Below are 21018 nucleotides of genomic sequence, written 5' to 3'. Positions count from 1 at the left end.
ATCCCAAAGCTAGTGAGTAGTGGGACATGATTAAAACACAGGCGTGCCTGGGGGCACCTGGGTGGCTCAGTCGGTTGAGCGTCTGACTTCAGCTTAGGCCATGATCTCATGGTTTGTGGGTTTGAGTCCAGCATCAGGCTCTGTGCTGACAGCCTGGAGCCTGCTTCAGATTCTGTGTCTCCTTCTCTCTCTGCCCCTCCCCCACTTGTGCTCTGTCTCTCAAAAATAAATAAATGTAAAAAAAAAAATTTTTTTTTTTTAACATAGGTGTGCCTGATTAAATCTAGTTTGGATAAATGCAAAGAATGCTATCTGGATCCAAAAATGTAAATGTACATGCAAAGAATAAAGCAAAAAAGAAAATGTAAAGGTTTTAATAGTGAATTCACTAAGCCTATAATGCATTGTGACTATCAAATAAGCTGACCTTAGAGTTCATTAAAGACACCTACAATTAGGGGCACCTGGGTGGCGCAGTCGGTTAAGCGTCCGACTTCAGCCAGGTCACGATCTCGCGGTCCGTGAGTTCGAGCCCCGCGTCGGGCTCTGGGCTGATGGCTCAGAGCCTGGAGCCTGTTTCCGATTCTGTGTCTCCCTCTCTCTCTGCCCCTCCCCCGTTCATGCTCTGTCTCTCTCTGTCCCAAAAATAAATAAACGTTGAAAAAAAAAAAAAAAAAAAGACACCTACAATTAGACAATGAATAGTCCCTTACACAGGTTAAGTTACAAAACTAGATTACCTCAGACAGATCTGGACTCTGTAACAAAGATGTTCAACAGATCAACCACAATGCCAAAAGCACTTAAGAATCTTCAAATGCCTAGGCTAAAGACAAGATTCAAAAAGGACAAGAAGCCAGCTTTAAAGATCTAAAGAGATAGCACATAAAAAATGACTTAGACTTTTTCCATATGCCCTAAGGAGAGCTACAATAAGAAGACAGAAACTACGTCAAGATTTCAGCTCAACATAAAAATAAAGAGCTGTCCTTAAATGACAATCTTGGGGTTAGTGAGTTTCCATCACTGAATATATTCAAACATAAAAAAGACTACCACTTGGTTAGACATGCTATAAAGGAAAGTAGATCAACGGAAATGTAAGTAGACTACAAAAGCTTTAAAGTCTTTCCCAACACTAAAACACTAACTACTTTAGGTTAGGACTTAAGGCTACAAAAAAAAAAAAAAAAAAAAAGCTAATGCAATATTTCGAATGGCAGGCTAAATAATTCAATATCATTCAGTGTGCAACAGCCATTTAAAGGGTTTTTTTTTTTAAGGTGCATCTAAGAACAGATTTGTTCTTTTTTTATTAATCTATCGCCTACTATCTTGAAAGACATTGTCTAAAGAACGGACTATACTGAATTAAGATATGATCCCTTGCCCTTAAGCTTGCAGTGAGATGTCTAGCATATAGTAGTAGACACTCAAATATTTGTTGAGGGAATTCATAAATACAGTACATGGTAAAGGCATACAAAGAAGAGGAGCATCTAAATCAGACTACAAAATTGGGGAATATTTCCCAAGAGTAGTAACATTTATTCTGAGTTTTGAAGGACAAATACAAGCTAAGGAGATGAAGGAAAGAGGATCAGTCAATAAAAAAAATATATTCAAAAGCTCAGAAGCATAATCTGTTTAGGGAGTAACAAGTAGTTCTCCATGAGCCTGTATATATGGGAAAGTGGCAAACACCATGCTATCCACCAAAAAACATACGGAAAGCCATTTAATGAATTAGACAGTAACATGATTTGGTCTATATTTTAGGAAAGCATCAAGGACTCTGTTTTCTGGTAATAGCTAAGTAATTCAGACCAACCTCCTACTGCAGACAGTTAAAAATCTGGAGGATCTTTTAATTCTTAAAGGAATCAAAGATCTAAAAACATAATGATGAAAACATAATCAGGCCAAGAACAGATTGAGGGTTATAATTCAAAAACACCAAACCGACTTCCAGTGCCAGTCAAGATGAAGTAATTCCACTATAGCTTTTCTCTCTCATTGCTTACAGCTAAGATCCCGGAATGAAATACATAAAGCAACTACTTTAGGACTCTGAAAAGTAAGCAAAGGCAGATATATTGGAGACAAAAAGTAAAATCTTAAAGAAATGACTCATGTGAAGGTGAGTTTCCTGTTTAGGTTGTTTCCTATCTTCCCTCCTAACAGTAGCCAAAGTGTAAGGCCCCAGCAGAACCGTAACAGGAAACATGAGCAGCAAAAGGAAATCCTGATTTTTTTCTTTTTTTTCCCCTCACAGCCCTGTCCCCAAAATGGCCCTAGTAGTGGAATAGTAACAGCCATGGCAGCAAGGACATACAAAACCCCAAAAGAAATTCCACATTTACAGCCAACGGGCAGGGAAAATGGGCCCAAGGCTGAGCATGGAGGAGAAATCTTAAAGACAGCTCCAAAAGAGGATTACCTAAATTATGATATGAGTCCCATGGGAAAATCGAGAGAATATACATGTACAAGACAGACCCAAAACAAATACAGCAAGGGCTTTGAAAACTAAACTCCAATATAAACCACTACCCACATCCCAGACCTAATCTTGAGTGGAGCATACAAGAAACAGAGCCAGAGCAGTATACCAAAGGCTTTGAAAACTGAACTGATACTGGAACCCAGCACACAAAAGGCAAGATAGAACTTGTGATCTGATCTGGAGTTGACAAACTGCTAAAAAATAAACAAACAAACATACATTGTCCTGGGGATTTTAAAAGAACCCAGATTCTCACAACATATAATTTCAAAATGTCCAGGATATAATCAAAACTTTTCAACATTCAAAGAACCAGGAAAATGTGACACCATTCTAGGTCTCAAGCAAATAATCATAGATAATGAAGTACACAATGAGATAAACAAGAAGTAGAATGTAGAGGACGACACACCGGAATAGACCCCTTTAATAAACTTTATTAAAACCTTAATAAAATAATGTTTAATTTATTATGTTCATGGAGATAAAAAAAAAAAAAAAAGCTGAACTTAAAAATTTCAGCAAGGAACACTAGTGGTGAACATCGCATATTAAATCACAATGTTACACACCTGAAACTAATGTAACATTGTCCATCAACTTTATGTTAAAGAAAAATTTCAGCCACAAACCTGGAAATCTAAAAAGTGACACTACAGATACTTTTAAGACCAGCTAATACATACAAAACCAGAAAATGCAATAACAAAAATTGAGACTTCGACTAATGAATTAAAAAACAAACTAGAACTAGCTAAAAAGAGAATTAGTGTACTAGAAGAGAGATTAGAAGAAATGTTCCCAAATGGCACACAAGAAAAAAGATGAAAAACATATACAAGGCAGAAATATGAAAGGTAACAGCACAGTGGCCTCACTGACTTGAAAAGATTAAACAGGCTTTCATCTAAGGGACTTTGCACTTACTATTTCCCAAAATAACTACATGGCTCACCCCCCCCGCCCCCCCCCCCCACACACACACACACTTACTAGGGTCCCTAAAATACTTCCCCAATCACCCTATCCCAAAATACTCTCTCCTTAAGTAGTTACCATCACCCAACATATAATTTGTTTATGGTCTGTGTCCCTCCACTAGGATGTATCCTTAAAAGCAGAAACTGTTCATTGCTGTTTTCCTCAGCATTCAGAATATTTCATGACCCAAAGTAGACACTTTAAAAGCTGGTGAATGAATAAATGAGACAGAAAAATCCAATAGCAAAAGGAAAGACTTCAGGAAGAATCTAGATGGAGTTTACATTAATAAGTGTAAAGACTTTGTATAGGAAAAAATAATCTACACATCATATCAAGATACACTCATCGGTTCATTTATGAAATCACCTAAAAATCTTTTTAAAGATTCTTCAAACCTCTCCCACCATCTATCTCTGACTTAGAGAACATAAAACTAAACAGAGAAAAAAAAAAAAAAAAAAACCTAGCAGCCTTGTCTCTATGGCCCAGGTTACTTTCTACAAAGCAGTCAACACACCATCCCTCTACACCCATCAGTGTATACTTTTCACCATTTTTTATATATAGATGGGAAAGCTAATATTGAAAGTTGAATAAACAGGATGCAGTGGAGGAGCTGGTAGTGGTACACTACATTCTGGAAAATATATATAGTTCTAAAAGCAAAGTACTATGTGCAGGGACAAAGAATTAAAAACACTAGCAATAGTGCATACTGGAAAGAAAAGAAAAGAAAAGAAAAGAAAAGAAAAGAAAAGAAAAGAAAAGAATAGAAAAAGAAAGAAAGAAAGAAAAGAAAAGAAAGAAAAGAAAAGAAAGAAAAGAGGACAAGGAAGAGGAGAGGGGGAAGGAAAAGGAAGAGGAGGAGGAAGAAAAAAAGAAAAAGAAAAAAGAAGAGGGAGGAGGAGGGGTGGAGCACTTTGCACTGTTACAAGCAATTTATATTTATTAACAAATTTAATTCTCAAAACAACACTAAGAGGCACTTTATTAACCAATAAACAGTGGATCAGAGATTATATAACTTATCCAAGGTCAAGTAGACAGCAACCTAACTCTTAAGCCCAGGCTCTTAAGCAATAAGCTGTGTGACACTAAAATTTTGGCTATCCTGAAAAAGCAGATAGACAGTATATCCTAATAGATTCTTGGCAGAAACAAAGTAGAGCTAGTGTGAAAATAATGACAAAGATAAAAGTATTATTTTTGAAAATAAAATTTGTTTTTCATCAAAATGAAAAAAAATTCCTACAAGTAAAATCAAAATATGCATACAATGAAAAGGTGTACTTTCATATATACACCACAACCTTATTTGAATATTTTAAAAGCATGTTTCTTTAGGATAAACTTGAGAATTCTATTTAGATAGGAAATAAATATTGCACTACTCTTAAGTACTATGCCTTCAGCATAGCCCTCCACCAGTAGTTTCTATTATAAACATGGTTATGCACCAAAATTCAATATGCTGGTTGTTCCAGACAGAAAGGTTAGTCTCAAGATCACATTTTAACTGAAATAAGAACTACAAATGTCAGATATATAGCTTTTGAAATAAATTATCTTTCAAAAAAACTTTGAGCTTTGAAAGCTCAAAGAACTGAGAATCAAATTACTACTTATGCAAAGAAATGGTATGAGGCCATGTAACTTGTTCAAATCAAAGTTGGCTCCAAAAAGTGAAAAAACAATTTCTTCCCTTCTCCATTAAAATAATAATAAGTTGACGGGGCGCCTGGGTGGCTCAGTTGGTTGAGCATCCGACTTCAGCTCAGGTCATGATCTCACGGTTTGTGAGTTTGGGCCCCACATCGGGCTTGGGCTAGGTGCTGACAGCTCAGAGCCTGGAGCCTGCTTCTGACTCTGTGTCTTCCTCTCTCTCTGCTCCTCCCCCACTCTGTCTCTCTTTCAAAAATAAACATTAAAAAAAATTTTTTCAATAATAACAAATTGAGAAAATCACATAAAACAAGAAAAATATTTACATTTCTTTGTCTTTTCTGCAGATCTGGCACAGGTTTCTTTGAGTAAATTGCATAAATGCCTTGTAGCATTATTCCTGAAAGAAAGCAAAGAGTCTGTGTAAGTGCAATCTGATCTCAAAGCAAAATCATATATAAAAGTTATGAAACATTATTGTTATAATTTTTGAAGAAAGTCTTATAATACTTTAATATATATATCACATCTCTCATAAATGACTATATGAAAAAAAAAATGGGTTGACTGCACTATTAGCAAAGATGATTTAGTAACTGCTTCCCTTTAAAGTAAAAAGGATAGTTCCTTAACAAGTTTCTACCCAAGTAGCTATCAATAACCCTTCAGTAAACAGTTCTAGATTTGCAGAAGAAAAAATATGAGAAAAGACGGTAGGGCTTTTCATTTACTAATAACCCCACATATACTCTAGCTGTCTTACCCTCAAAACAGTAAACAGGTAATTTTCTGACTAGCCTTTCATTACATGAATAAGACGACCTCTGATCATCTCAATAGATGCAGAAAAAGCATTTAATGAAATTCGATATCCATTTGTGATAAAAACTCTCAACAAAGTTGGGTATAAAGAGAATGTACCTCAACATAATAACAGCCATATATGACAAGTACACAGCTTGCATCATATTCAACAGTAAAAAGCCAAAAGCTTTTCCTCTAAGATCAGAACGAGACAAGAATACCCCCTCTTACCATTTTTATTCAGCATAGTATTAGAAGAACTAGTCAGAGCAATGAGGCAAGAAAATAAATAAAGGTATCAAAAAAAAAAAAAAAAAGGCATCCAAATTGGAAAGGAAAAAGAAACTCTTAACATGATATATAAAGAAAACTCTAAAGACCCCACCAAAAAACTGTTAGAACTAAAAAACCAGTTCAGTGAAGTGTGTAGGATATAAAATCAATATACACAAAAATCAGCTGCATTTGTGTACACTGATAATGAACTATCTGAAGGAGAAATTAAGAAAACAACCCCATTTACAGCTGCATCAAAAAAGAATAAAATACCTAGGATTAAATTTAACCAAGGAAATTAAAGACCTGTGTACTGAGAACTATAATACATTAAGAAATTGAAGACATAAATAAATGGAAAGATATTCCCTGCTCATAGATTAGAAGAATATTGTTAAAATGTCCACATTACCTAAATGGGTCCTAATACGAATTCCAATGTGGAGGGGCAGTGGTTCAATTCTTGGGACCAATAAGCAATTCTTGGGACACCAGTTGAGTGTACCACAATTCAATTCAATCTGACACTACCTACCTGGAGATAGCCTCAGATTCTAAGGGTTCGGTCCTACAAAAACTGCTGTTCCCCCAGCCCCACTTGAGATTCTACACGTTAAGGGTTCGGTCCTACAAAACTGCTGTTCCCCCAGCCCTACTTGACCAGTTGCAAGCCCAAGTTGTTACCTACACTTCTGTCCAACTGGCTATAGATAAAAAATTCCCATGACTCACTCCTTAGTTTTCAGACACCAGTAACAAGCTCAGATTGTTACCTATACCTCTGACAAACTGCCTATAAATCTGAGGTTCCTTAGATTCAATTAATTTGCTAGAGCAGCTCACTGAACACTGAGAAACAATTCACTTGCCATGTTACTAGTTTATTATAAAAGAATATAAGTCAGAAATAGATAAAAGAGATGCATAGGGACAGGCCTGGGGAAAGGGTGGGGAGCTTCCATGCTTTCTCTCTGAGCTCACCACTCTCTTCAAATCTCTTTACCAAGCTCGAAGTTTTCCTGAACCCTGTCCTCTTGGGTTTTCATGGAGGCTAAGTTACATAATCATGACTGATTAAATCATTGGTCAATGATGACAGATTAGACTTCCAGACCCTCTTCCCCTTACCAAGGTTGGGGGGGGGGGGTAGGGGTGGAGAGGGACTGTAAGTTCCAACCCTCTAATCACATGGTGTGTTCTCCTGGCAGCCAACCTCATCCTTAAGTAGGTTCCAAAAGTCATCTCATTAACATAATAAGAGATACTTTTGTCACTCTTAGCACTTAGGAAATTCCAAGGGTTTTGGAAGCTATGAGCCAGGAATGGTGGATGAAAACCAAATATATATACATATATATATATATATATATATATGTATATATATATATATGTATATATATATATGTGTGTGTGTGTGTGTGTATATGTGTGTGTATATATATATTTATATGAGAAATACAGATTTGGCCATCTGAATGACCAAATATATTTTTCTTATAAATATCACACTACCCAAAACAATTCACAGAATCAATGCAATCCCAACCAAATTTTCAATGGCATTTTTCAGATACAGAACAAACCTAAAATTTGTATGATATCACCAAAGAGCCAAAGCAAACTTGAGAAAGAAGAGCTAGAGGAATCACACTTCCTGATTTCAAACTATATGACAAAACTAGAGTAATCAAAACAGTCTGGGAGGAGGGGAGAACTGGTTAAATAGGTGACGGGGATTAAGGAGTACACTTGTTGGGATGAGCACCAAGTACTGCATGGAAGTGTTGAATCACTGTATTGTACACCTGAAACTAATATTACATTGTATGTTAACTAACTGGAATTTAAAAAGTTTTTCAAAAGTATGGTATTAGCATAAAAACAGACACAAAAATCAACAAAACAAACAAACCCATGCATATATGGTCAGTGAGTTCATTACCAAGGAGCCAAGAATATACAACGGGGAAAGGAGAGTCCCTTCAATAAATGGTGTTGAGAAGGGGCACCTTGGTGGCTGGCTCCATCAGTTAAGCATCCAACTTGGGCTCAGGTCATGATCTCACAGTTCGTGAGTTTGAGCCCTGTGTTGGGCTCCGTGCTGCAGCTCAGAGCCTGGAGCCTGCTTCTGATTCTGCGTTTTTCTCTCTCTCTCTGCTTCTCCCCTGCTCGTGCTCTCTCCCTGTCTCCCAAAAATAAATAAACATTAAAAATTGTTTGAAATAAATAAATGCCACTGGGAAAATGGAACCACTATCTTATAGCATACACAAAATCAACTCAAAATGGATTAAAGACTTGAACATAAGACCTGAAACCATAAAACTCCTAGAAGAAAACATAGGTGGTAAGCTCCTTGACATCAATCTTAGAAATGATTTTTTTGGATTTGACACAAGCAAAGGCAACAAAAGCAAAAATAAACAAGTGGGACCACATCAAATTTAAAAGCTTCTGGGGGTATCTGGGTGGCTCAGTTGGTTAAGCACCGACTTTAGCTCAGGTCATGATCTCAAGGTTTGTAGGTTTGAGCCCAACATCCAGCTCTGTGCTGCCAGCTCAGAGCCTGGAGACTGCTTCGGATTCTGTGTCTCCCTCTCTCTCTGCCCCTCCCCTGCTCGCATTCCATGTCTCTCAAAAATAAATAAACGTTAAAAATAATTATTTAAAAAAAGCCATGACAACTGAAATCAATACATGATCAGTATTTAAAAAATAATAATAAAAAAACAAAAATAAATAAGTGCTTCTGCACAGCCAAGGAAACTACCAACAAAATGAAAAGACAACCTACTAAATGGGAGAATATATTTGCTGTCATTTTGCTATACATATATCGAATAATTATGTTTCATACCTAAAATTAATGTCATAGATAAATTATACCAATAAATTTTTTTAGAAAGTTCAATACAATGTAGTCTTATATATTCCAAATCTCATTACATGTTAATGAAAATTTTTAAAAAAGAAAGAAGAGGGAAAAAAGACCTCTAGATAACATGAAGTAATCATATATTCAACAGTTAGATATAATTTTCCACCTTATAAATTTTCCATAGAAATGAACTGTTACAAATTAATCATTAATAATTATTTTTGGGGTGTTTTTATATTTATTTATTTTTGAGAGAGCGCAAGCAGGGGAGAGGCAGAGAGAAGGGAACAGAGGATCCAAAGTGGGCTCTGTGCTGACAGCAGCACAAACCACAAACCATGACATCATGACCTGAGCTGAAGTCGGACTCTGAACCAATGAGCCACCCAGGTGCCTCTCATTAATAATGATTTTTAGTGGCACCTGGGTGGCTCAGTCACTAAGTGTGGATCTCAATTTCAGCTCAGGTCATGATCTCACTGTCCATGAGTTCAAGTCCTGCACTGGGCTCTGTGTTCAGAGCACAGAGCCTGCTTGGGATTCTGTCTCCCTCTCTCTCTGCCCCTCTCTCACTTGCATGGGCATGCTCTCTCTCTGAAAAATAAATAAAAATAAACTTTTGAGTTTTTAAATCTACATATTAGTTTAGTAAAAAGCAAAAGATTATTACATAGACCATATCCTTTGACATTTTCAATAATCTAATAAATGAAAAAGCTAAGAAATCACTGAAATCAAGTGTGGTTTTTTGTCTGCTTTTTCAAAATGTTTTACTCATTTTAATTCAGGAGTAGTCAACATACAGTGTTATATTAGTTTCAGGTTTATAATACAGTGATTCAACAATTCCGGAAATTACTCAGTGCTCATGATAAGTGTACTCTTAATACACTTTACCTTTTTCACCCACCTCCCACCCACCTCACCTCTGGTAACCATCTGTTTGTTCTCTGTTTTTGGTTTGCCTTTTTTTCCTTTGTTCATTTGTTTCTTAAATTCCACAGGAGTGAAGGCTGGAGGTATCACAATTCAAGATTTCAACCGCTACTACAAATATAGTGATCAAAACTGTGGTACTGGCACAAAAAGAGACACACAGGTTAAGGGAACAGAATATAAAACCCAGAAATAAACCCACAATTATGTGGTCAACTAATCTTCAACAAAGGAGGCAAGAATATATAATGGGAAAAAAAGTCTCTTCAACAAATGGTAATGGAAAAAGTGGACAGCTACATGCAAAAGAATGAAACTGGACCACTTTCTTATACTATCCACAAAAACAAATTCAAAATGGATTTTTGAAAGGCCTAAATGTGAGACCTAAAATCATAAAACTCTTTCCAATTTGGATGCCTTTTATTTCTTTTTGTTGATTGCCCTAGAAGAGAGCATAGGCATATCAGCCATAAAACATCTTTCTAGATATGTCTTCTGAGACAAGGGAAACAAAAGCAAAAATAAACTATTGGGACATCAAAATAAAAAGCTTTTGCACAGCAAAGGAAACAATCAACAAAACTAAAAAACAACCTACTGAAGGGGAGAAGATATTTGCAAATGACATATCTGATAGAGGGTTAGTATCCAAAATATACAAAGAACTTATAAAACTCAACACACACAAAAAACCTGGTAACCCAATTTAAAAATGGGCAGAAGACATAAACAGTTCTCCAAAGACGACATACAGATGGCTAACAGACACCTGAAAAGATGCTCAATGTCACTAATCAACAGGGAAATGTAAATCAAAATCATGCCACCTGTCAGAATGGCTAAAATAAAAAACACAAGAAACAACAAGTGCTGGCGAAAATGTGGAGAAAAAAGAACCTTATGCACTGTGGGAATGCAAACTGTTGCAGGCACTGTGGAAAACAGTATGGAGGTTGCTCAAAAAATTAAAAACAGAATCACCATATGATCCAGTAATAGCACTACTGGGTATTTACCCAAAGAACACAAAAACACTAATTTGAAGGGATATACACAGTCCTATATTTATTGCAACTTTAAAATAGCCAAAATATGGGAGCAGCCCAAGTGGCCACTGATAGATGAATGGATAAAGAAGATGTGGTGTATGCACATACACACACACACACACACACACACACACACAAATGGAACATTCTATCACTCAGTCATAAGAGAATGAAATTTTGCCATTTTCAACAACATGGATGGATCTAGAGAGTATAACGCTAAGAAAAATAAGCCAGGGGGCGCCTGGGTGGCGCAGTCGGTTAAGCGTCCGACTTCAGCCAGGTCACGATCTCGCGGTCCGTGAGTTCGAGCCCCGCGTCAGGCTCTGGGCTGATGGCTCAGAGCCTGGAGCCTGTTTCCGATTCTGTGTCTCCCTCTCTCTCTGCCCCTCCCCCGTCATGCTCTGTCTCTCTCTGTCCCAAAAAAATAAATAAACGTTGAAAAAAAAAATTTTATAAAAATAAATAAATAAATAAATAAATAAATAAAAATAAGCCAGTCAGAGAAAAGGTGGGTTTGCTTTATTTTTAAAGCCTGTGACTGTTCTCTAGTACAGAGCAGTAGCTCCCAAAGTATGATCCTTGGACCAGTAGCATCCACATCACTTGTTAGAAAGGCAAATTCTGAAGCCCTACTCCATTGAATCAGAAATTCGGGGGGGGGGGGGCGGGCAGGGAGGACAACAGTATATTCTTTAACAAGCTCTGCAGATAATTTAGATGCTTGCTAAAATTTGAGAACCACTGGTCTAGAGAGGGTCTTTTTTGTTAGAGGTTTTGTAAAAATCAGAACAAGTGACCATAAACCTAATTTTTCAATTACAGTTTGAAAAAACAAATTCAGCCTCTTCCTGCTAATCTATGGTGACAGGTAAAGGACAAAAGTGTCTTTAGCAATACGCTCCCCAAACCACAAAGACCCTTTGAGCAGCACAGCTTGGTATAAAACTAGCCATACATCCATATACAAGCAATCATCCAATCAAATATTTCAAGTCTACTCTGTATTCACAATGGCTCAATTTTAGAATTCTGAAAACCCTTCACTGGCTTCAAAACGACCATCTGCAGCAATTTTCAATCTTTTTTTTTTTTTCTAGAACCAAAATTCTCTTACAAAATGAAATCTTAACTGGATACACAAGATTTTAAATTATACTTAAAAAATAAAACTATTCTTGTTGAAGGGAGCCATAGCTATAGCCAATCAGCCTTTCTTCAGCCCACTCTTCTTCAGCCCTACCCTCCCACCCCACTTCAAGATAAAATCAAAACTCTAGCTTGTCACAAAATGCCAGAGTCACAACCTCTAATTCTCCTCCTGGTTAATTCCTATTCGTCCTTTGGACATCCTCATCTATAGAAAGCCTTCTCTTCTCTGATAACTATCACTATCACATGCATGCCACAGGGCTTGATAAGGGTTTAATTCATCAAATTATCTAAACAAATCCCAGATAAGAGTCTGACAAATGCTGCTTTTTAAAGTAATTTCTGAATTATGTAATTGTGGATGCTTCAGGTTTGACTGCTGAAATTTGAAAATTGAGACACTAATATATGGAAATAAAATCACATATAAGGTCCTGCACTCCACTCAAAAAAAAAAAAAAAATCCCTCCCAAATTATCTAAACTATCTCAAAAGTCTTTTCCTGCTCAAAACTGTCAATAAATTAAAGTGTCCATTCCCTCTCAAACTTCTACTACAGGCCAGGCATATGGTTTTGAAAGTCTCTTTCAAATCTATATCCCTTTTAGAAAGTCATGACCAGTGAATAGGCTGGTCCTGAGCAACTTTATATTAAGTCTGTCATCCAACAATCAAGTCACTCGACCTTAAGTGCAACTTTGTTTCTCACCAACATTTTGACAAAGCTCTTACCTAAACGTCAAGGTTCTTTCAGATGACAAATGACAATTCAGCATTTGAGGGCAAAACTGACACACAACTCAAACAAGTGTTTAAAATACAAGGAGATCCCATCCAAAATAAACTACCTCTCACCTCAAAAAAATGGTGTAACTCCTATGTCACGCTACACTACGTTACATTATACTATGTAATTAAACAGTCACAGTATTAACAAAAATACACATGTTCATTAATGGAGGTAACAGCAAACTTAAGAAAGCTCACAAGTTATCAAATACTGGTATTAGGGTGACAGTAAGATACTGTAGGAACTCAGTCACATACCCTACGAAAGTGACCGTAAGTACAAAATATACAATAGGCACACAATGTCAGAAACTTCCTCTTCACTCTCTCTTCTCCCTAATAACCAAACCTCAAGTAGGCAGAGAAAAAATTAAAGTATAATATTTCAATTTGATCTGGGAAGCCATAGGTTACCTTTTTTAAAGTTTGTTTATTTATTTAAGTAATCTCTAACCCCAATATTGGGCTCGAACTCATGACCCTGAGATCAAGAGTCCCATGCTCTTCCAACTGAGCCAGCCAGGCACCTCCACAGGTTGTCTTTCACTTGGGCTAAAACAATTTGTCATTAAGAGCCCTTTTCACTTATCAGCAACTTCACTGACAAGGTGATAGGTCTTCTAAAACCATATTTAGCAAGCAAGTAGGAATAAGAAAGTTTTGCACTCTTTGTGGACCCATACATTACATTCTAACTATTCAATATCTATTTAGCAGATGAATTAAACAATTGTATGTTTCTATTAAATTGTATATGATATAATCTGAATGAGGATGAGGTAAGAGTGTATAAAATAAGGCTTAGCTACTGCCTAGAACAAAGAAAAGGAAAAGTTAAAGATGACTCTAAAATTTAAAGCTAATGTTCATGAAACAATCATTAGGCCACTGACAAAAACAGGAACTTGAGAGTGAGAATTAGCTTGGAACTAAATTGAGCACTATTTATACTATTTACTATACTATTATACTATTTACACTATAAATACTGTACCTAAAATACTACAACAGAAAGCTAGACAATATACATAGGCAGTTGTAAATACAGAATTATCAGATACCTTTTTGACACCCAATTAATGGTTTTTCCTACCTGACATTTTAGAAAGTGAAAAATTATTAGTCAGTGACCACTGTTTGCCAAACATAAGAATGTAGAATAACTATGTCTTCCTTCTCCCACAGTACCCAGGTAAAATTCTGTATATAATACATAATAGAAAGTGTTCAATACATTTCTGGAAATTATCTTAATAAATCTGGAATAAAATTTAGAGAGAACAAATTCATTAAACGATTACTTACTCTTTTATTAAATCTTTATTTTCTTGAATTCCTTCTTCTAATTTCAAACTTACTTTTTCATTTTCAAACTAATTTACAAAACAGAAGAACAGTGCATCACATTTTGCTTAGGAAAATAAACATGAGTATAATTATTAAGCAGCATTTCTTTGCTAACAACTAAGAAGTGTAAAAAACTTTTTTGCACACAAAAAAGTTTTTTTGTCACAACCTATGGATTTTCCCATAAGAATACAGTCTCACTTTCACAGATCTAAAATCAAGTTTGCTGAATCATCTCCAGAAAGTATCCAACAATATTTTAATGCAATATTATCTTCCCTAAACATTTTTAAATGATGTCTTATCTTTGTCCTAACCCAATGGTGCATTTTCTCAACCTTTTTCTTTCACTAGGCCACAAAACTGAAGCTCAATAGTTTCAAATACAGTTTTAACCACCAATATCATATTCCAATTAATTAAAGACATTTATTTCAAACAGAACATCAGTAATAGGAACTAAAAAATTAAAAGTCTATAATTAGAATCATTAAATCAATCTTTATCTAAAGTAATTTAGGGGCGCCTGGGTGGCGCAGTCGGTTAAGCGTCCGACTTCAGCCAGGTCACGATCTTGCGGTCCGTGAGTTCGAGCCCCGCGTCGGGCTCTGGGCTGATGGCTCAGAGCCTGGAGCCTGTTTCTGATTCTGTGTCTCCCTCTCTCTCTGCCCCTCCCCCGTTCATGCTCTGTCTCTCTCTGTCCCAAAAATAAATAAACGTTGAAAAAAAAAAAATTAAAAAAAAAAAAAATAAATAAAGTAATTTATTATTTCCCTAATCATTTGCATTAAGCTCTGTACAACTTGTGTTCTGTGTTCATCCTAAAGTTGAAATGCAGTATCGCTGAAACTTAAAAAAAGTACTGTCCTTAAAATCCACACCACAGAAATACTCTATTTTAAATACTATTATGACAAAATCTACTACACTACATTTTCAATTCCAAATCTCATTATACCTGTAGTTCTTGAATGGCTTTCCGCTGTGCTTCAATTATCTTTCTATTTTCTTGCAACTTATTTTCTTTCTGCTTCAATTCAAATTCTATATTCACTTTCCACTTCTTGATCTTTTCAGCCTCCTTATACAGTTTTGAATACAGTCTGCTCATTGGCTCTGAATTCTATTAAAACAAATAGATTTTCAAAGATTGGTTACACTAAAATTATGAACAGTTAACAAACTACAGCTGCCTACTGAAAATATCCAAGACTAATAGTACCTTACTAGTTGACAATAAATCTCTCCTCAAATTATGCCCTAATATCATACTGAAAGCTACATTAATTCTTTAAAATACTAAGGCAGTATTAGCTACTTTACTAAAGTTACTGATCACTTGATTAAGTTATACCCACTGAGTATAATCATATACCTTCAAAATGTACCTAAGTCAGAAGTTGGAAATATTTTAATCAGTGAGAGAGTATCGCTGATTAAAAGCTAGAGTAAATCCCTCTACATGATATCTATAAATTTTTACCATGGTCTTAAAACATTTTGGTTATACAGTTTGAAGATTACCTAAAGGACAAGAATTTTAAAATATAATGACAAAAAATATAGTTAACAAAAGATCTAGCTTTCATTTATTCACAATTTCTTTTTTTTTTATTCTCAGGTTCTATTTAGATTTTATTTGGATTTCCTTCATTATCCATTTCAACATTATAAGGTAATGCCAGAGTTTGTATTTTTTAAATCATATTGATTTCTGTTTTCTGATTAGCTCTGTTATCAAAATATATGAATATCAAATTCTGTGATGCTATAATCACAGCAACAAACATATAGCATTTTATCAGGCCATAGTTTCTCTCTGTTGGTTTTTTGTTTTGTTTTTTTTTTAAAGTAGACCCACACCCAATGTGGGGCTTGAACTAAGGACCCTGAGGTTAAGAGTCACATGCTCTGGGGCCTCCTGGGTGGCTCAGTCAGTTAAGCACCAGACTCAGATAATGATCTCACATTTCATGGGATCAAGCCCCTTATCAGGCTCTGTGCTGTCAGCTTAGGATTCTCTCCCTCTCTCTCTGTCCCTCCTCTGCTTGTGTTCTCTCTCAAAATAAATAAGCCTTAAAAAAAAAAAAAATTCCTTAGATGGCAAACCAGCCAAACAATCATACCTATTAGTTTTATTTGTAAAATAGTGACTTGATTCTCAGCCTTTTCATAAGCTGAGCCTATGAAATTGTAGCCACAGCCCCTCTTGTATTCTTGCTATAGTTTAAAATTAAATTTCTCCTAAAGGATGGTTGCTTGTAAAACCCAGGAAAATACAGAAGCCTAGTGTTTCAATAATTTTAAAAGAAAAACAAAGAGGGGAAAAAGATTTTGAAGGATATAACTTAAAACATTAGCCAAATTTTAATCCTTTAGAAGCTTCAAAAGAAAAATATAAACAAATAACAATAAATGATACTCCAATTACAATAAATTGAATATGGATAGGAAAACTTCTGACCTCAAAATCAGAGTCTTTTAGTCCTTCCTGGTAGTGACAACTGTCAGAGTTATCAACCTAAAAAAAACGAATAAATGTTTCCTGTAAGAAAATATTTCTGATGAGAGTTTCCAAATAGTAGCAATTAAATACTGAAGGCTAGTAATCCAACAAATAAAGAATTTTTTTTCCTTTTTTCAAACAAGCAACTCAAGACCTAAACATGTTATATGTTATAGTATTGTACGTTATACTTAACTGACCTGTTCAAGCATGGGCAAAACCTTAACTTTTTGTAAAGCAGGATCTGCAAGATAGAAGACAACTGATATTAAGTATGCCAACACCTTATTTTTTAGGTCAAGTATTATATCTAGCTTTAATGTCAAGGCTATCAATATAATACCTACATTTTCAATATCTAACAATGTATATATAAAAAATGCTTATACGTATAGTGATGTATTGCTGTTCCAGTTTCTTACCTGAATCAACGTTTTCCCCATTTTTGGAGAGATTAGTCATTGCAAATGGAAAGCCAAAATCATCTTCAATACATTTGTTGAAACTCTAGAAACACAAAGAAGTTCTTAAACACACTGTTCCATATCACTCTGGTAACTAGGAGTGAATATGTAGTTATATATGGAACATACATCTGCTTGAAAAAGTGACTTTACTTGTAAATCCTTTCATGAATATACAGTATTTAAAATATCAAGTGGTTTTGCTATATAAGAAAGCAAAAAATTTTTTGACTTAGAAGATAAAGCTAAACTATAAATTTCACAATACACACTTTGGAAGTATTCAGTAAAATCTTATTTTATTTTTAAAAGTTTATTTATTTTTATTTATTTTTGAGAGAGAGAGAAAAAAAAAACATGAGTGGGGGGAGGGGTGGGGGGAGGAGAAAATCCCAAGCAGGCTCCACATTGTCAGTGCTGGGCTCTAACCCATGAACCATGAGACCATGACTTAAGCCGAAGTTGGGCACTTAACCAACTGAGCCACCCAGGCACCCCAAAAGTAACAGTAATTTTAATTACTAGCTTAATATATTAGTCTTCTTCAATTTCATTATCTTTCCCTTGAGAGAATTGAGAGTTGTCTTCACTGAATAGCATTTTAATGTTATCCTCTTAGCTATACATAGAAATTTTTCTACAGCATATAAAATTAAAATATTTTAGCATTTTATATATTTAGTATATAAATATTATATATTATTGGTTATAATTATATTATTATTATATTATATTATTACATGTTATATATACTATATATAGATTATATATTATTATAAATATTGGAGATATTTATATCTCCAATATAAAGTTCCACAGAGAAATTTTTAAAATAATTTAGTAGTAAGAGCTGTTTTGCCTGAGAAACTTGGTATGATTCCCCCTTTCTGGTAAGAACTCTACTACAGAAATGAATTTCTCTTTTTATCCTGTCAAGCAGGAAGCTCAAAGCCAAATTTTAAGCTTAGTCAGACACTGATTTTTACCAGTATATTGACATATTTGTCCAAATTTTCTTATTTTTTTGATCCTAATAGTCTCTGAATATACTTTTATATCTTGCTACTTCAATGTACATGTCTTATAAGTTGCCTCCAAGAGAGAGGATTCAAATTAGGACCCATTATGTACCCAGAGTTCTATGGCAACAGTGATTATTTTTTTTAATGAACAATGCTCGCAAACATTAAGTATGCTCATTATTCATTCAAAGCTATACTATTCAAAATTTTTGGGTAATAAAAATCCTGGAAGACAACACAGGCAGGAGTTTCTCTGACACTGGCCATATCCACATTTTTCTAGGCAAGTCTCCTGAGACAAGGGAAACAAAGGCAAAAATAAGCTATTAGGACTACAACAAAATAAAAAGCTTCTTTGTGCACAGTGAGGAAACAATCAACAAAACTAAAAAATAGCCTACTGAATGGGAGAAGATATTTGCAAATGACATATCTAATAAAGGGTTAATATCCAAAATATATATACAATACCAAAAAAAAACAAATAATCCAATTTAAAAAATGGGAAGAAGACATGAAACAAACAGGTCTCCAAAGAAGAGATCCAGATGGCTAAAAGACACATGAAAAGATGCTCAACATCACTCATCATCACGGAAATGTTAGTCAAAATCACAGTATCACCTCACACCTGTCAGAATGGCAAAAACCATAAACACATGAAACAAGTGTTGGTGAGGACGTGGAGAAAAAGGGAACACTTGTGCACTGCTGGTAGGAATGCAAATTGGTGCAGCCCTCTGCGGAAAACAGTATGGAGGTTCCTCAGAAAATAAAAATAGAAACCCTATGACCCAGTAATTCCACTACTGGGTATTTACCCAAAGAATATGAAAACACTAATTTGAAAAGATGTATGCACCCCTATGTTTCCTGCAGCATTATTTACAATAGCCGAGCCATGGAAGCAGCCCAAGTGTCTACTGATAGATGAGTGGATAAAGAAGATGTGTTATGGGGCGCCTGGGTGGCGCAGTCGGTTAAGCATCCGACTTCAGCCAGGTCACGATCTCGCGGTCCGTGAGTTCGAGCCCCGCGTCAGGCTCTGGGCTGATGGCTCAGAGCCTGGAGCCTGTTTCCGATTCTGTGTCTCCCTCTGTCTCTGCCCCTCCCCCATTCATGCTCTGTCTCTCTCTGTCCCAAAAATAAAATAAATGTTGAAAAAAAAATTTTTTTTTAAAAAAAAGAAGATGTGTTATAGGTGCCTGGGTGGCTCACTCAGTTGGGCGTCTGACTTTGGCTCAGGTCACGATCTCACAGCTTGTGGGTTCGAGTCCCACGTCGGTTTCTGCGCTGACAGCTCAGAGCCTGGGGCCTGCTTCAGGCTCTGTGTCTCCCTCTCTCTCTGCCCCTCCCCGGCTTGCGCTGTCTCTCTCGAAAATAAACATCAAAAAAAAAATTAAGGATGTGCTATAGATATACAACGGAATAGTACTGATGTATAAAAAAAGAATGAAAGCTTGCCATTTGCAACGACAAGCATAGAGTTGGGAGAGTATAGTGGTAAGCGAAATAAGTCGGTCAGAAAAAAACAAATACCCTATGATTTCATTCCTATGTGGAATTTAAGACACAAAACAAAGGAGGCTCCAGGGAAAAAAGAGACAAACCAAGAAGGCGACTCATAACTATAGAGAACAAACTGGTGGTTGCCTGAGGGAAGGTGGTGGAGAGAGGGGTGAAATAGGTGAAGGGGATTAAGAGTACCCTTATCTTCATGAGCACTGAATAATGTACAGAATTGCTGAATCACTGTATTGTACACCTGAAACTAATATAACACTGTATATCAAGTACATGGGATTTAAATTTTTAAATAAATTTGTTTACAAATTCTTGGGCTAAAATAAAATCAAAAATAGGGCGCCTGGGTGGCTCTGCCCATTGAGCGACTTCGGCTCAGGTCATGACCTCAGGGCTCCTGGGTTCAGGTCCCGCATGGGGCTCCGCGCTGACCGCTGGGAGCCTAGAACTTGGAGCCTGCTTCGGATTCTGAGTCTCCCTTTCTCTCTGCCCCTCCCCCATTAGTGCTCTGTCTCTGTGTCTTAAAAATAAAAAATAAACATTAAAAAAGATAAAAAATAAATTAAAAATAAAAATTCTTGGGTAAATCAGGCCACACTTACTGAAAAACAAATTATACAATGTACAAATAAAATTACACAATATTACCAGTTAGAAAGTACACCGTGCCTCTTTACCTGAAGGATATTCAAATCAAGATTCATACGCAAATTTACCTTGAAGAAACTAGAATCTCCTCCCAAATTCTGAGGTTTCACTGCAGATACTTGACTGCTACTTAATCTTGGTGGCACGAACAATTTAAAAGGCTTTTGCTTTTCCATTTTCTCTCTTCCAGTTGTAATTATCTGTTGCCCCAGCGGGCGGGGTGGAGGGAGGGAAAGCGTTTTACATGGTTTCATTAATACCCTCTTAATTTTAAAAGGCGACGTTTGTACAATAAATGCTGTGTCAAGGAGCAGGTGTACCCTTTGCCACAATGTGAGTCTGCAGCGTCACATCACTGGGCAAAGTAAAAACACCCCGCAGTTGTTCCCTTCCACCCCCCACCGCCAATGGCCACGCTGGCAGCGTAGATAAGCCAGAAACTCCCACCCCTGAAAAGAAAGCTCTGCC

At 36.0% G+C, this 21018-nt stretch overlaps 1 protein-coding gene across 6 annotated transcripts in view; it reads right to left on the bottom strand.

Moving 5' to 3' along the window:
• SYCP1 (synaptonemal complex protein 1) overlaps window positions 1-21018 on the bottom strand; it is a 118632-nt gene that overhangs the window by 97330 nt on the left and 284 nt on the right. For 3 of the 6 annotated variants that reach the window (XM_045478754.1, XM_045478757.1, XM_045478755.1), the window contains exons 2-8: window positions 20619-20750; window positions 17315-17399; window positions 17093-17136; window positions 16851-16907; window positions 15345-15509; window positions 14345-14412; window positions 5479-5552 (exon numbers count right to left, since the gene is read on the bottom strand). In XM_045478754.1, coding sequence (XP_045334710.1) covers window positions 5479-5552; window positions 14345-14412; window positions 15345-15509; window positions 16851-16907; window positions 17093-17136; window positions 17315-17399; window positions 20619-20726 — 601 coding nt within the window. In that variant the 5' untranslated portion in view covers window positions 20727-20750. Of the gene's footprint in view, window positions 1-5478; window positions 5553-14344; window positions 14413-15344; window positions 15510-16850; window positions 16908-17092; window positions 17137-17314; window positions 17400-20618; window positions 20957-21018 lie in introns of those variants that run through there. The other 3 variants (XM_045478756.1, XM_045478752.1, XM_045478753.1) reach the window with 3 other exon arrangements.

This window comes from Leopardus geoffroyi, chromosome C1, assembly GCF_018350155.1.
Source record: "Leopardus geoffroyi isolate Oge1 chromosome C1, O.geoffroyi_Oge1_pat1.0, whole genome shotgun sequence".
Lineage (NCBI taxonomy): Eukaryota > Metazoa > Chordata > Mammalia > Carnivora > Felidae > Leopardus > Leopardus geoffroyi.
Note: the sequence above shows the minus strand (reverse complement) of the source record. Positions and strands in the feature narration are given on the sequence as shown.